At 44.4% G+C, this 17,619-nt stretch overlaps 1 protein-coding gene across 4 annotated transcripts in view; it reads left to right on the top strand.

Moving 5' to 3' along the window:
• The window catches only part of LOC123732983 (nuclear protein MDM1), a 40,371-nt gene that overhangs the window by 12,051 nt on the left and 10,701 nt on the right, over positions 1–17,619 (top strand). For 2 of the 4 annotated variants that reach the window (XM_082978016.1, XM_082978019.1), the window contains exons 8-13: positions 967–1,005; positions 8,707–8,921; positions 9,297–9,548; positions 11,359–11,498; positions 14,032–14,165; positions 17,054–17,291. In XM_082978016.1, the coding sequence (XP_082834142.1) occupies positions 967–1,005; positions 8,707–8,921; positions 9,297–9,548; positions 11,359–11,498; positions 14,032–14,165; positions 17,054–17,291 (1,018 nt within the window). The remainder of the gene's footprint in view (positions 1–966; positions 1,006–8,706; positions 8,922–9,296; positions 9,549–11,358; positions 11,499–14,031; positions 14,166–17,053; positions 17,292–17,619) is intronic. The other 2 variants (XM_082978018.1, XM_082978017.1) reach the window with 1 other exon arrangement.

Raw genomic sequence — 17,619 nt, 5'->3', positions numbered from 1 at the left:
TACCACGGTAGGAGAGGAGGTCAGTGTAGTTATTACACTGTCTACCACGGTAGGAGAGGAGGTCAGTGTAGTTATTACACTGTCTACCACGGTAGGAGAGGAGGTCAGTGTAGTTATTACACTGTCTACCACAGTAGGAGAGGAGGTCAGTGTAGTTATTACAGTGTCTACCACAGTAGGAGAGGAGGTCAGTGTAGTTATTACACTGTCTACCACGGTAGGAGAGGAGGTCAGTGTAGTTATTACACTGTCTACCACGGTAGGAGAGGAGGTCAGTGTAGTTATTACACTGTCTACCACGGTAGGAGAGGAGGTCAGTGTAGTTATTACACTGTCTACCACGGTAGGAGAGGAGGTCAGTGTAGTTATTACACTGTCTACCACAGTAGGAGAGGAGGTCAGTGTAGTTATTACACTGTCTACCACGGTAGGATAGGAGGTCAGTGTAGTTATTACACTGTCTACCACAGTAGGAGAGGAGGTCAGTGTAGTTATTACACTGTCTACCACGGTAGGAGAGGAGGTCAGTGTAGTTATTACACTGTCTACCACAGTAGGAGAGGAGGTCAGTGTAGTTATTACACTGTCTACCATGGTAGGAGAGGAGGTCAGTGTAGTTATTACACTGTCTACCACGGTAGGAGAGGAGGCCAGTGTAGTTATTACACTGTCTACCACAGTAGGAGAGGAGGTCAGTGTAGTTATTACACTGTCTACTACGGTAGGAGAGGAGGTCAGTGTAGTTATTACAGTGTCTACCACAGTAGGAGAGGAGGTCAGTGTAGTTATTACACTGTCTACCATGGTAGGAGAGGAGGTCAGTGTAGTTATTACACTGTCTACCACGGTAGGAAAGGAGGTCAGTGTAGTTATTGTATAAAGTAATGACCTACAGGAACTAAGTAAATGTCATGGATATGGCTGAAGTCTCTTTAACACATTCTCTCTTCCCATCCTCCATTGCAGGGGCGTGACAGTCAGCATAGTCACGTTTGGTATCACGAGGTAACATGGTCTAGTCTCCCCGCTGTTCTACTGTACCTTCCTTCTCTTTTGGCTGTTGGCAATGACCCCTTCCCTCCTCTCACGTTTACATCAAACTGAGTGATGATACATGAGTGAACAGAACACCTGTGTTACCACCTTAGAAACAATACAATGGGCAAAAATAGTTTCCATTGTTGAGTTTCAGAAAGGCTCCATACCTGAGATCTAGACCTGAGATTGTTGAGTTTCAGAAAGGCTCCATACCTGAGATCTAGACCTGAGATTGTTGATTTTCAGAAAGGCTCCATACCTGATATCTAGACCTGAGATTGTTGAGTTTCAGAAAGGCTCCATACCTGAGATCTAGACCTGAGATTGTTGATTTTCAGAAAGGCCCCATACCTGATATCTAGACCTGAGATTGTTGATTTTCAGAAAGGCTCCATACCTGAGATCTAGACCTGAGATTGTTGATTTTCAGAAAGGCTCCATACCTGAGATCTAGGCCTGAGATTGTTGATTTTCAGAAAGGCTCCATACCTGAGATCTAGACCTGAGATTGTTGATTTTCAGAAAGGCCCCATACCTGAGATCTAGACCTGAGATTGTTGATTTTCAGAAAGGCCCCATACCTGAGATCTAGACCTGAGATTGTTGATTTTCAGAAAGGCTCCATACCTGAGATCTAGGCCTGAGATTGTTGAGTTTCAGAAAGGCTCCATACCTGATATCTAGACCTGAGATTGTTGATTTTCAGAAAGGCTCCATACCTGAGATCTAGACCTGAGATTGTTGATTTTCAGAAAGGCTCCATACCTGATATCTAGGCCTGAGATTGTTGATTTTCAGAAAGGCTCCATACCTGAGATCTAGGCCTGAGATTGTTGAGTTTCAGAAAGGCTCCATACCTGATATCTAGACCTGAGATTGTTGATTTTCAGAAAGGCCCCATACCTGAGATCTAGACCTGAGATTGTTGATTTTCAGAAAGGCTCCATACCTGATATCTAGACCTGAGATTGTTGATTTTCAGAAAGGCCCCATACCTGAGATCTAGACCTGAGATTGTTGATTTTCAGAAAGGCTCCATACCTGAGATCTAGGCCTGAGATTGTTGAGTTTCAGAAAGGCTCCATACCTGAGATCTAGACCTGAGATTGTTGATTTTCAGAAAGGCCCCATACCTGAGATCTAGACCTGAGATTGTTGATTTTCAGAAAGGCCCCATACCTGAGATCTAGACCCGAGATTGTTGATTTTCAGAAAGGCTCCATACCTGATATCTAGACCTGAGATTGTTGAGTTTCAGAAAGGCCCCATACCTGATATCTAGACCTGAGATTGTTGATTTTCAGAAAGGCTCCATACCTGATATCTAGACCTGAGATTGTTGATTTTCAGAAAGGCTCCATACCTGATATCTAGACCTGAGATTGTTGATTTTCAGAAAGGCTCCATACCTGAGATCTAGACCTGAGATTGTTGAGTTTCAGAAAGGCCCCATACCTGAGATCTAGACCTGAGATTGTTGATTTTCAGAAAGGCCCCATACCTGAGATCTAGACCTGAGATTGTTGATTTTCAGAAAGGCTCCATACCTGAGATCTAGACCTGAGATTGTTGATTTTCAGAAAGGCTCCATACCTGAGATCTAGACCTGAGATTGTTGAGTTTCAGAAAGGCTCCATACCTGATATCTAGACCTGAGATTGTTGATTTTCAGAAAGGCCCCATACCTGAGATCTAGACCTGAGATTGTTGATTTTCAGAAAGGCCCCATACCTGAGATCTAGACCTGAGATTGTTGATTTTCAGAAAGGCTCCATACCTGATATCTAGACCTGAGATTGTTGATTTTCAGAAAGGCCCCATACCTGAGATCTAGACCTGAGATTGTTGATTTTCAGAAAGGCCCCATACCTGAGATCTAGACCTGAGATTGTTCATTTTCAGAAAGGCCCCATACCTGATATCTAGACCTGAGATTGTTGATTTTCAGAAAGGCTCCATACCTGAGATCTAGACCCGAGATTGTTGATTTTCAGAAAGGCTCCATACCTGAGATCTAGACCCGAGATTGTTGATTTTCAGAAAGGCTCCATACCTGAGATCTAGACCCGAGATTGTTGATTTTCAGAAAGGCTCCATACCTGAGATCTAGACCTGAGATTGTTGATTTTCAGAAAGGCCCCATACCTGATATCTAGACCTGAGATTGTTGATTTTCAGAAAGGCCCCATACCTGATATCTAGACCCGAGATTGTTGATTTTCAGAAAGGCTCCATACCTGATATCTAGACCTGAGATTGTTGATTTTCAGAAAGGCCCCATACCTGAGATCTAGACCTGAGATTGTTGATTTTCAGAAAGGCTCCATACCTGATATCTAGACCTGAGATTGTTGATTTTCAGAAAGGCACCATACCTGAGATCTAGACCTGAGATTGTTGATTTTCAGAAAGGCTCCATACCTGAGATCTAGACCCGAGATTGTTGATTTTCAGAAAGGCCCCATACCTGATATCTAGACCTGAGATTGTTGATTTTCAGAAAGGCCCCATACCTGAGATCTAGACCCGAGATTGTTGATTTTCAGAAAGGCTCCATACCTGATATCTAGACCTGAGATTGTTGATTTTCAGAAAGGCCCCATACCTGAGATCTAGACCCGAGATTGTTGATTTTCAGAAAGGCTCCATACCTGAGATCTAGACCTGAGATTGTTGATTTTCAGAAAGGCTCCATACCTGAGATCTAGGCCTGAGATTGTTAATTTTCAGAAAGGCCCCATACCTGATATCTAGACCTGAGATTGTTAATTTTCAGAAAGGCTCCATACCTGAGATCTAGGCCTGAGATTGTTAATTTTCAGAAAGGCCCCATACCTGAGATCTAGGCCTGAGATTGTTCATTTTCAGAAAGGCTCCATACCTGAGATCTAGGCCTGAGATTGTTCATTTTCAGAAAGGCTCCATACCTGAGATCTAGACCTGAGATTGTTAATTTTCAGAAAGGCTCCATACCTGAGATCTAGACCTGAGATTGTTGATTTTCAGAAAGGCTCCATACTTGAGATCTAGACCTGAGATTGTTCATTTTCAGAAAGGCCCCATACCTGAGATTTTTAATTTTCAGAAAGGCTCCATACTTGAGATCTAGGCCTGAGATTGTTGATTTTCAGAAAGGCTCCATACCTGAGATCTAGGCCTGAGATTGTTGCTCTGATAGGTTGCTGTAAAGATTAATTGTCAGTGTGCGTGAGTGTATGTGTGTGCGTGCTTGTATGAGAACACGGTGTGTGTGTGTGTGTGTGTGTGTGTGTGTGTGTGTGTGTGTGTGTGTGTGTGTGTGTGTGTGTGTGTGTGTGTGTGTGTGTGTGTGTGTCTGTGTGTGTGTGTGTGTGTGTGTGTGTGTGTGTGTGTGTGTGTGTGTGTGTGTGTGTGTGTTTCAGGCAGTGTCAGCATCAGTACAGTGAGTCAGCAGGAGGTTGGTTAGACAGCGTTCTTCTTTCCATTCAACCTGAATATGCTGAGTGGTTAACCGTACCTTGCCTTGTACGGTACGTGGAAACCTGGCCCATAAACTTCATGGAAATGTACTAAATATAGTCTAGAGGTGGAAGAACTTTCTAGAAAATGATTGCCATTGTCTTCTAAGTAAAGTAGTTTAATACACACCAATATAATGAAGGAATGATTAGGACCGTTAGATGGGCTACGGTGATACCAAGTCTGATTGATCTGATGTTCCACTCCAGGATTGGGCTCAAAGTCATTTCTATTGGGCTCTAGTTTCATTGAGGAAATCAATGAGGACAGAAAGATATGTTTTGTTTTTCAGCTGAATGAGGATTTTCTGTTGAATTTCAGTGTAACCTACCTCTAATTGATTCTGTTGAAAAGTAGTTAAGATCAACCCTTCTCCAAAGTCCTTCTAGCTATCAATATATCAGTCTACCAGTCGACCAGTCCATCAGTCTACCAGTCTATCAATATATCAGTCTATCAGTCTACCAGTCTATCAGTCTACCAGTCTATCAGTCTACCAGTCTATCAATATATCAGTCTATCAGTCTACCAGTCGATCAGTCTACCAGTCTATCAATATATCAGTCTACCAGTCGACCAGTCCATCAGTCTACCAGTCTATCAATATATCAGTCTATCAGTCTACCAGTCGATCAGTCTACCAGTCTATCAATATATCAGTCTATCAGTCTACCAGTCTACCAGTCTACCAGTCGACCAGTCCATCAGTCTACCAGTCTATCAATATATCAGTCTACCAGTCGATCAGTCTACCAGTCTATCAATATATCAGTCTATCAGTCTACCAGTCTACCAGTCTATCAATATATCAGTCTATCAATCTACCAGTCTATCAATATATCAGTCTATCAATCTACCAGTCTACCAGTCCATCAGTCTACCAGTCAAATTTCAAATGAAATTTATTTTTATATAGCCCTTCGTACATCAGCTGATATCTCAAAGTGCTGTACAGAAACCCAGCCTAAAACCCCAAACAGCAAGCAAAGCATGTGAAAGAAGCACGGTGGCTAGGAAAAACTCCCTAGGAAAAACTCCCTAGAAAGGCCAAAAACCTAGGAAGAAACCTAGAGAGGAACCAGGCTATGAGGGGTGGCCAGTCCTCTTCTGGCTGTGCAGGGTGGATATTATAACAGAACATGGTCAAGATGTTAAAATGTTCATAAATGACCAGCATGGTCAAATAATAATAATCATAGTAGTTGTCGAGGGTGCAACAAGCACGTCCGGTGAACAGGTCAGGGTTCCATAGCCGCAGGCAGAACAGTTGAAACTGGAGCAGCAGCATGGCCAGGTGGACTGGGGACAGCAAGGAGTCATCATACCAGGTAGTCCTGAGGCATGGTCCTAGGGCTCAGGTCCTCTGAGAGAAAGACAGAAAGAGAGAAGAGAGAATTAGAGAGAGCATATTTAAATTCACACAGGACACCGGATAAGACAAGAGAAATACTCCAGATGTAACAGACTGACCCTAGCCCCCCCGACACATAAATTACTGCAGCATAAATACTGGAGGCTGAGACAGGAGGGATCAGAAGACACTGTGGCCCCATCCGATGATACCCCCGGACAGGGCTAAACAGGCAGGATATAACCCCACCCACTTTGCCAAAGCACAGCCCCCACACCACTAGAGGGATGTCTCCAACCACCAACTTACCGTCCTAAGACAAGGCCGAGTATAGCCCACATACCAGTCTATCAGTCTACCAGTCTATCAGTCTACCAGTCTATCAGTCTACCAGTTCATCAGTTTACCAGTCCATCAGTCTACCAGTCTATCAGTCTATCAGTCTACCAGTCGACCAGTCAACCAGTCTACCAGTTTACCAGTCCATCAGTCTACCAGTCTACCAGTCCATCAGTCCATCAGTCCATCAGTCTACCAGTCTACCAGTTTACCAGTCCATCAGTCCATCAGTCTACCAGTCTACCAGTCCATCAGTCTACCAGTCCATCAGTCTACCAGTCTATCAGTCTATCAGTCTACCAGTCTATCAGTTTACCAGTTTATCAGTCTACCAGTCTATCAGTCTACCAGTCCATCAGTCTATCAGTCTATCAGTCTACCAGTCCATCAGTCTACCAGTCCATCAGTTTATCAGTCTACCAGTCCATCAGTCTATCAGTCTACCAGTCCATCAGTCTATCAGTCTACCAGTCCATCAGTCTATCAGTCTATTCCCTATATAGTGCACTACTAGAGGCATATGGGTCCCGGTCAAAAGTAGTGCACTATATAAGGAACAGTGCCATTTGGGAGGAAGACTGTGTCCAGATGCCAGCCTGGGTCCAGATGCCAGCTCAGTGTGTGTTGTGTCGTGCCCTGGCTTTGCTTGTGTGCATGAAAGAGACGATATGGCCTCTGCCTGCTTGTCAGTCATCTGTTGCATCATTGTGTATGTCTTAAAGCTATTGATAACGCTTTCTGTGTTTAGAACTCTCTACCACACACCTGTGATCAGTATCAGAGGAAAGTGTTTACTCACAGAGCTCTGGTTTTGTGAACAGTATCAGGCAAAGCGTTTACTCACAGAGCTCTGATTTTGTGATCAGTATCAGAGGAAGGTGTTTACTCACAGAGCTCTGATTTTGTGATCAGTATCAGAGGAAAGTTGACTTTGCAGCTAAAAGAACGACATCTAAACATGAGTCTGCTGCCTTTGCTTCTGATGCCAGAGATCCTGCAAGGCCCCCCTTACCATGTGCTGTTAATGTGATGCCACAGATACTGCAAGGCCCCCCTTACCATGTGCTGTTAATGTGATGCCACAGATCCTGCAAGGCCCCCCTTACCATGTGCTGTTAATGTGATGCCACAGATCCTGCAAGGCCCCCCTTACCATGTGCTGTTAATGTGCTGCCACAGATACTGCAAGGCCCCCCTTACCATGTGCTGTTAATGTGATGCCACAGATCCTGCAAGGCCCCCCTTACCATGTGCTGTTAATGTGATGCCACAGATCCTGCAAGGCCCCCCTTACCATGTGCTGTTAATGTGCTGCCACAGATCCTGCAAGGCCCCCCTTACCATGTGCTGTTAATGTGCTGCCACAGATCCTGCAAGGCCCCCCTTACTATGTGCTGTTAATGTGATGCCACAGATCCTGCAAGGCCCCCCTTACCATGTGCTGTTAATGTGATGCCACAGATCCTGCAAGGCCCCCCTTACCATGTGCTGTTAATGTGCTGCCACAGATCCTGCAAGGCCCCCCTTACCATGTGCTGTTAATGTGCTGCCACAGATCCTGCAAGGCCCCCCTTACCATGTGCTGTTAATGTGCTGCCACAGATCCTGCAAGGCCCCCCTTACCATGTGCTGTTAATGTGCTGCCACAGATACTGCAAGGCCCCCCTTACCATGTGCTGTTAATGTGATGCCACAGATACTGCAAGGCCCCCCTTACCATGTGCTGTTAATGTGCTGCCACAGATCCTGCAAGGCCCCCCTTACCATGTGCTGTTAATGTGCTGCCACAGATACTGCAAGGCCCCCCTTACCATGTGCTGTTAATGTGATGCCACAGATCCTGCAAGGCCCCCCTTACCATGTGCTGTTAATGTGCTGCCACAGATACTGCAAGGCCCCCCTTACCATGTGCTGTTAATGTGCTGCCACAGATACTGCAAGGCCCCCCTTACCATGTGCTGTTAATGTGATGCCACAGATCCTGCAAGGCCCCCCTTACCATGTGCTGTTAATGTGCTGCCACAGATCCTGCAAGGCCCCCCTTACCATGTGCTGTTATTGTGCTGCCACAGATCCTGCAAGGCCCCCCTTACCATGTGCTGTTAATGTGATGCCACAGATACTGCAAGGCCCCCCTTACCATGTGCTGTTAATATGCTTGAAATGCTTCTGTACAGTATTCATATGAAGTTCTTCAGCAACTGGATTTAAACCATAACCTGGTCCAAGATCAGTTTGTGCTCTTGCCGTCTCCATTTCTATCATTGTCAAGCCAAACATGTTTGGTATGATGATTCCATAAGTTAGTTGACCAGAGAGCAGAAACAGACCGGCACCAGGCTAGGTTCCAGCTATATAAAATAAAGAAGCTGTGTTGTGACTGAGCCCTGTCCCAACTGTCTGGCTGGAGCAGCTTGCTACTTTTAATGATCAAATGAATGCTATCAGTCAACCAACCAATCAATCAACCATCCTCCCAGGTGCAAGAGCTTCGTAAGAAGGCAGAGGCCTACAGACAGAGGGCGTGGGGGACCCATTTCTCCCGCCTCCACCTCAACCAGATCCTGTCAGACCAGAACCAGCTGTGGGAGGCCTCCACCCCTTCCTCCTCTAACCTCAGCTCTGGGACAGGTTCAGGGGACCGGGAGGAAGACAGCAGCAGGAGCCCTACCCCCCAGGCTCTGGAGCTCGCTAGGTGAGGGAGACAGACCACAGAGCTGGCTATAGCATGACATTAGCATGTCTTTAGTGTGGTGCTGGATGTGTAGTAAGCCTGTCTCAGGGTTTCTCATAGATGGGATGCAACTCTGGGCCTCAAAACCGGGCCTCTGTAAGCATAGAATGAAATTGAAATCAAGTGTAGCCAAATGATTTGACTTAGAAGCAGAGCCACATATTTCTGGGTAGAAGTCACAGAGCTAGGTGGTTGGTTGACCAAGCTATATGGAGTAGGGGGAACTGATGCTGAGAGTCCTTTACTGGGGTCTTAATAAATCTGACCTATTAAGGTTATGTTCTCTGTGTGTCCCTCCTCCTCTCCCTCCTTCCTCCTCTCCCTGTGTGTCTGTAGGGTTGACAGTAGCTCCAGCTCCGTAGCCGGACCCCCCCCCCTCACCCCTGTGTCCAGTAGAAGGAGCTCCCCCCGGGGGTCTGGGAACACAGCAGGCCCCCCTGGTCACCCTAACCCTGGAGCCCTTACCCTACCTGTTCAGAGGAGACTAGCCTGGGAGGAGGAGACAGGGGCTGGGGGTGGAACGGGGGAGAAGGAAGAGGAGAAGAGAGAGGAAGAAGAGGAGAAAGAGAGAAAGGAGAGAAAGGATGAGTATGTGGTTGTTTCATTCCCTCTCCATTTCCTGTTGATTTATGCTTTTACTGAGTGGCTTTGAGTTGTATGTTACCTCCACTCTGTTGTTATCCATATTGGAGACGATCAGTTCTGTTACCTCCACTCTGTTGTTATCCATATTGGAGACGGTCAGTTCTGTTACCTCCACTCTGTTGTTATCCATATTGGAGACGGTCAGTTCTGTTACCTCCACTCTGTTTTTATCCATATTGGAGACGGTCAGTTCTGTTACCTCCACTCTGTTGTTATCCATATTGGAGACGGTCAGTTCTGTTACCTCCACTCTGTTGTTATCCATATTGGAGACGGTCAGTTCTGTTACCTCCACACTGTTGTTATCCATATTGGAGACGGTCAGTTCTGTTACCTCCACTCTGTTGTTATCCATATTGGAGACGGTCAGTTCTGTTACCTCCACTCTGTTGTTATCCATATTGGAGACGGTCAGTTCTGTTACCTCCACTCTGTTGTTATCCATATTGGAGACGGTCAGTTCTGTTACCTCCACTCTGTTGTTATCCATATTGGAGACGGTCAGTTCTGTTACCTCCACTCTGTTGTTATCCATATTGGAGACGGTCAGTTCTGTTACCTCCACTCTGTTGTTATCCATATTGGAGACGGTCAGTTCTGTTACCTCCACTCTGTTGTTATCCATATTGGAGACGGTCAGTTCTGTTACCTCCACTCTGTTGTTATCCATATTGGAGACGATCAGTTCTGTTACCTCCACTCTGTTGTTATCCATATTGGAGACGGTCAGTTCTGTTACCTCCACTCTGTTGTTATTCATATTGGAGACGGTCAGTTCTGTTACCTCCACTCTGTTGTTATCCATATTGGAGACGGTCAGTTCTGTTACCTCCACTCTGTTGTTATCCATATTGGAGACGGTCAGTTCTGTTACCTCCACTCTGTTGTTATCCATATTGGAGACGGTCAGTTCTGTTACCTCCACTCTGTTGTTATCCATATTGGAGACGGTCAGTTCTGTTACCTCCACTCTGTTGTTATCCATATTGGAGACGGTCAGTTCTGTTACCTCCACTCTGTTGTTATCCATATTGGAGACGGTCAGTTCTGTTACCTCCACTCTGTTGTTATCCATATTGGAGACGGTCAGTTCTGTTACCTCCACTCTGTTGTTATCCATATTGGAGACGGTCAGTTCTGTTACCTCCACTCTGTTGTTATCCATATTGGAGACGGTCAGTTCTGTTACCTCCACTCTGTTGTTATCCATATTGGAGACGGTCAGTTCTGTTACCTCCACTCTGTTGTTATCCATATTGGAGACGATCAGTTCTGTTACCTCCACTCTGTTGTTATTCATATTGGAGACGGTCAGTTCTGTTACCTCCACTCTGTTGTTATCCATATTGGAGACGGTCAGTTCTGTTACCTCCACTCTGTTGTTATCCATATTGGAGACGGTCAGTTCTGTTACCTCCACTCTGTTGTTATCCATATTGGAGACGGTCAGTTCTGTTACCTCCACTCTGTTGTTATCCATATTGGAGACGGTCAGTTCTGTTACCTCCACTCTGTTGTTATCCATATTGGAGACGATCATCATTTTGTTACTTATATCAGGAGCTACCATTTAGAGACCACACATTTTCGTTGCCTCACTGCCTGTTGATTCAACACACTGTCTGTCTGTCTGTCTGTCTGTCTGTCTGTCTGTCTGTCTGTCTGTCTGTCTGTCTGTCTGTCTGTCTGTCTGTCTGTCTGTCTGTCTGTCTGTCTGTCTGTCTGTCTGTCTGTCTGTCTGTCTGTGTTCTAGGCTGAGGGTGCTGGACCATCATTCGTCGTCTGTAGCAGGCTCCCACAGTTCCAGAGAGGGTGGCAGGATGCCCACACCCACACTGCAAAGGATCGCTACTGTTCAGAGAACTCACCACGACCTGACTACTCCAGCTACTGGTAACCTAGCGACGACCTGACTACTCCAGCCACTGGTAACCTAGCAACGACCTGACTACTCCAGCCACTGGTAACCTAGCAACGACCTGACTACTCCAGCCACTGGTAACCTAGCAACGACCTGACTACTCCAGCCACTGGTAACCTAGCAACGACCTGACTACTCCAGCCACTGGTAACCTAGCAACAACCTGACTACTCCAGCCACTGGTAACCTAGCAACGACCTGACTACTCCAGCCACTGGTAACCTAGCAACGACCTGACTACTCCAGCCACTGGTAACCTAGCAACGACCTGACTACTCCAGCCACTGGTAACCTAGCAAATATATTGTTGACATATTATTTTTTGTTTTTGTGACCAACTTTTTATTCCGTTTTTTTTTTTGAGAGAGAGAGGGGTTACTGGTACAAAAACAATCAAATAAATTATCCAGGGGCAGTGTGTGGTCCGGTCCAGTCTGGGTTTGTCTACAGGGACAGTGTGTGGTCCGGTCCAGTCTGGGTTTGTCTACAGGGGAAGTGTGTGGTCCGGTCCAGTCTGGGTTTGTCTACAGGGGCAGTATGTGGTCCGGTCCAGTCTGGGTTTGTCTCCAGGGGCAGTGTGTGGTCTGGTCCAGTCTGGGTTTGTCTCCAGGGGAAGTGTGTGGTCTGGTCCGGTCCAGTCTGGGTTTGTCTACAGGGGCAGTGTGTGGTCCGGTCCAGTCTGGGTTTGTCTACAGGGACAGTGTGTGGTCCGGTCCAGTCTGGGTTTGTCTACAGGGGAAGTGTGTGGTCCGGTCCAGTCTGGGTTTGTCTACAGGGGCAGTATGTGGTCCGGTCCAGTCTGGGTTTGTCTCCAGGGGCAGTGTGTGGTCTGGTCCAGTCTGGGTTTGTCTCCAGGGGAAGTGTGTGGTCTGGTCCGGTCCAGTCTGGGTTTGTATCCAGGGACAGTGTGTGGTCCGGTCCAGTCTGGGTTTGTCTCCAGGGACAGTGTGTGGTCCGGTCCAGTCTGGGTTTGTCTCCAGGGGCAGTGTGTGGTCCGGTCCAGTCTGGATTTGTCTACAGGGGCAGTGTGTGGTCCGGTCCAGTCTGGGTTTGTCTACAGGGACAGTGTGTGATCCGGTCCAGTCTGGGTTTGTCTACAGGGACAGTGTGTGGTCCGGTCCAGTCTGGGTTTGTCTACAGGGGCAGTGTGTGGTCCGGTCCAGTCTGGGTTTGTCTCCATGGGCAGTTTCACCATGACCATAAACTAGGTGATAGTGGAAACAAACCAACTAACTACTGTGTTGAGCCAGTTTCACCATGACCATAAACTAGGTGATAGTGGAAACAAACCAACTAACTACTGTGTTGAGCCAGTTTCACCATGACCATAAACTAGGTGATAGTGGAAACAAACCAACTAACTACTGTGTTGAGCCAGTTTCACCATGACCATAAACTAGGTGATAGTGGAAACAAACCAACTAACTACTGTGTTGAGCCAGTTTCACCATGACCATAAACTAGGTGATAGTGGAAACAAACCAACTAACTACTGTGTTGAGCCAGTTTCACCATGACCATAAACTAGGTGATAGTGGAAACAAACCAACTAACTACTGTGTTGAGCCAGTTTCACCATGACCATAAACTAGGTGATAGTGGAAACAAACCAACTAACTACTGTGTTGAGCCAGTTTCACCATGACCATAAACTAGGTGATAGTGGAAACAAACCAACTAACTACTGTGTTGAGCCAGTTTCACCATGACCATAAACTAGGTGATAGTGGAAACAAACCAACTAACTACTGTGTTGAGCCAGTTTCACCATGACCATAAACTAGGTGATAGTGGAAACAAACCAACTAACTACTGTGTTGAGCCAGTTTCACCATGACCATAAACTAGGTGATAGTGGAAACAAACCAACTAACTACTGTGTTGAGCCAGTTTCACCATGACCATAAACTAGGTGATAGTGGAAACAAACCAACTAACTACTGTGTTGAGCCAGTTTCACCATGACCATAAACTAGGTGATAGTGGAAACAAACCAACTAACTACTGTGTTGAGCCAGTTTCACCATGACCATAAACTAGGTGATAGTGGAAACAAACCAACTAACTACTGTGTTGAGCCAGTTTCACCATGACCATAAACTAGGTGATAGTGGAAACAAACCAACTAACTACTGTGTTGAGCCAGTTTCACCATGACCATAAACTAGGTGATAGTGGAAACAAACCGATGTCAGACGGATCATCTTCCCACATTAGCTTGCATCCAGCCTACACTTTTTCAGAAACTCTTTATCTTCACAGTTCAGTTATGGGTCACATCAATATAATACACTAAACTCACTATTTTCAACATTTTACACGACAATTGAATCATTTAGCAGACACTCATATCCAGAGCATCTCATAGACAGTACCATTCAGTTTAGTAGCAAAACAACCACAGCCAAGATCATGGTTCATTACTTCTGTTCTGTGTTGAATTGAAAAAGACTTTATTGATCCCCCAGAGGGTAAATGTGATAACCTTGTCTAATGTGTTGTCAGGAGGGGCTATCCTGGTGTCTCCTCCTAAGATGGAGGCTAATGGTTGGGTGAAGAGAAGTGACCCTCCGCTGGGTAAAAGCCGTTCCCCATTTAAACACCTCTCTCTGACCTCGCCACAACGAGCAGCCAGACAGGTAACATTCTACACCACTGGATATTAGGATAGTGGGTAGAGCTTTTCCTTGGTGAGAAGATACATCTTGTAGTATTTATAGGCAGGGTTACTGTAAAAACACCTTGTGATAACTGCTGTACTGATGTAAAAAAACCTTTACAAATCCATTTGATTGATTGATTGTATTTGCTAGTGGTTCGACTAAGATAAGAACATTGTCCCGGGCTAGTTGTACCTATGTCTTGTTAATACTATCTGTGTTATAGGTTCCTCTAGTCTTGTTAATACTGTCTGTGTTATAGGTTCCTCTAGTCTTGTTAATACTATCTGTGTTATAGGTTCCTCTAGTCTTGTTAATACTGTCTGTGTTATAGGTTCCTCTAGTCTTGTTAATACTATCTGTGTTATAGGTTCCTCTAGTCTTGTTAATGTTATCTGTGTTATAGGTTCCTCTAGTCTTGTTAATGCTGTCTGTGTTATAGGTTCCTCTAGTCTTGTTAATACTGTCTGTGTTATAGGTTCCTCTAGTCTTGTTAATACTGTCTGTGTTATAGGTTCCTCTAGTCTTGTTAATACTATCTGTGTTATAGGTTCCTCTAGTCTTGTTAATACTGTCTGTGTTATAGGTTCCTCTAGTCTTGTTAATACTATCTGTGTTATAGGTTCCTCTAGTCTTGTTAATGCTGTCTGTGTTATAGGTTCCTCTAGTCTTGTTAATGCTGTCTGTGTTATAGGTTCCTCTAGTCTTGTTAATACTGTCTGTGTTATAGGTTCCTCTAGTCTTGTTAATACTGTCTGTGTTATAGGTTCCTCTAGTCTTGTTAATACTATCTGTGTTATAGGTTCCTCTAGTCTTGTTAATACTATCTGTGTTATAGGTTCCTCTAGTCTTGTTAATACTGTCTGTGTTATAGGTTCCTCTAGTCTTGTTAATACTATCTGTGTTATAGGTTCCTCTAGTCTTGTTAATACTATCTGTGTTATAGGTTCCTCTAGTCTTGTTAATACTATCTGTGTTATAGGTTCCTCTAGTCTTGTTAATACTATCTGTGTTATAGGTTCCTCTAGTCTTGTTAATACTATCTGTGTTATAGGTTCCTCTAGTCTTGTTAATACTGTCTGTGTTATAGGTTCCTCTAGTCTTGTTAATACTATCTGTGTTATAGGTTCCTCTAGTCTTGTTAATACTGTCTGTGTTATAGGTTCCTCTAGTCTTGTTAATACTATCTGTGTTATAGGTTCCTCTAGTCTTGTTAATACTATCTGTGTTATAGGTTCCTCTAGTCTTGTTAATACTATCTGTGTTATAGGTTCCTCTAGTCTTGTTAATGCTGTCTGTGTTATAGGTTCCTCTAGTCTTGTTAATACTATCTGTGTTATAGGTTCCTCTAGTCTTGTTAATACTATCTGTGTTATAGGTTCCTCTAGTCTTGATAATACTATCTGTGTTATAGGTTCCTCTAGTCTTGTTAATGCTGTCTGTGTTATAGGTTCCTCTAGTCTTGTTAATACTATCTGTGTTATAGGTTCCTCTAGTCTTGTTAATACTATCTGTGTTATAGGTTCCTCTAGTCTTGTTAATACTATCTGTGTTATAGGTTCCTCTAGTCTTGTTAATACTATCTGTGTTATAGGTTCCTCTAGTCTTGTTAATACTGTCTGTGTTATAGGTTCCTCTAGTCTTGTTAATACTATCTGTGTTATAGGTTCCTCTAGTCTTGTTAATACTATCTGTGTTATAGGTTCCTCTAGTCTTGTTAATACTATCTGTGTTATAGGTTCCTCTAGTCTTGTTAATGCTGTCTGTGTTATAGGTTCCTCTAGTCTTGTTAATACTATCTGTGTTATAGGTTCCTCTAGTCTTGTTAATACTGTCTGTGTTATAGGTTCCTCTAGTCTTGTTAATACTGTCTGTGTTATAGGTTCCTCTAGTCTTGTTAATACTATCTGTGTTATAGGTTCCTCTAGTCTTGTTAATACTGTCTGTGTTATAGGTTCCTCTAGTCTTGTTAATACTATCTGTGTTATAGGTTCCTCTAGTCTTGTTAATGCTGTCTGTGTTATAGGTTCCTCTAGTCTTGTTAATACTATCTGTGTTATAGGTTCCTCTAGTCTTGTTAATGCTGTCTGTGTTATAGGTTCCTCTAGTCTTGTTAATACTATCTGTGTTATAGGTTCCTCTAGTCTTGTTAATACTATCTGTGTTATAGGTTCCTCTAGTCTTGTTAATACTGTCTGTGTTATAGGTTCCTCTAGTCTTGTTAATACTATCTGTGTTATAGGTTCCTCTAGTCTTGTTAATACTGTCTGTGTTATAGGTTCCTCTAGTCTTGTTAATACTATCTGTGTTATAGGTTCCTCTAGTCTTGTTAATACTATCTGTGTTATAGGTTCCTCTAGTCTTGTTAATACTGTCTGTGTTATAGGTTCCTCTAGTCTTGTTAATACTATCTGTGTTATAGGTTCCTCTAGTCTTGTTAATACTATCTGTGTTATAGGTTCCTGTAGTCTTGTTAATACTATCTGTGTTATAGGTTCCTCTAGTCTTGTTAATACTATCTGTGTTATAGGTTCCTCTAGTCTTGTTAATACTGTCTGTGTTATAGGTTCCTGTAGTCTTGTTAATACTGTCTGTGTTATAGGTTCCTCTAGTCTTGTTAATACTATCTGTGTTATAGGTTCCTGTAGTCTTGTTAATACTGTCTGTGTTATAGGTTCCTCTAGTCTTGTTAATACTATCTGTGTTATAGGTTCCTGTAGTCTTGTTAATACTATCTGTGTTATAGGTTCCTCTAGTCTTGTTAATACTATCTGTGTTATAGGTTCCTGTAGTCTTGTTAATACTGTCTGTGTTATAGGTTCCTCTAGTCTTGTTAGTTAGTGAATCTGATGTTGTGTCTCGATCAGAATGAGGAGCGGAACCAGCCCCGGTCCTCTCCAGCAGCAGGGGTGACCACTGTGGACCCCCTCCCCCTGAGAGAGGACTCCTGGTCTGGGGAGACCTCTCCAGAGAACCCCCCTGATCCTCCACCGGAGGCCAAACCCTCCCGTAAACGCACCACCAGCGGACGACCCAACGCCGCCGTCCCTCCACCTGTTAACCGCATCCAGGGGACGCTCAGAGACCCAGAGTTCCAACACAACGGTACCGGTCCTGGTACCTACTGGTACCTACTGTAGTAGTGTGATACTATCTGTCATAATGGTAACTGTCCTGGTACCTACTGGTACCTACTGTAGTAGTGTGATACTATCTGTCATAATGGTAACTGTCCTGGTACCTACTGTAGTAGTGTGATACTATCTGTCATAATGGTAACTGTCCTGGTACCTACTGGTACCTACTGTAGTAGTGTGATACTATCTGTCATAATGGTAACTGTCCTGGTACCTACTGGTACCTACTGTAGTAGTGTGATACTATCTGTCATAATGGTAACTGTCCTGGTACCTACTGGTACCTACTGTAGTAG

The sequence above is a fragment of the Salmo salar genome, chromosome 07, assembly GCF_965601325.2.
Source record: "Salmo salar chromosome 07, fSalSal1, whole genome shotgun sequence".
Taxonomy (NCBI): domain Eukaryota; kingdom Metazoa; phylum Chordata; class Actinopteri; order Salmoniformes; family Salmonidae; genus Salmo; species Salmo salar.
This window is presented reverse-complemented; position numbering and strand designations above follow the sequence as displayed.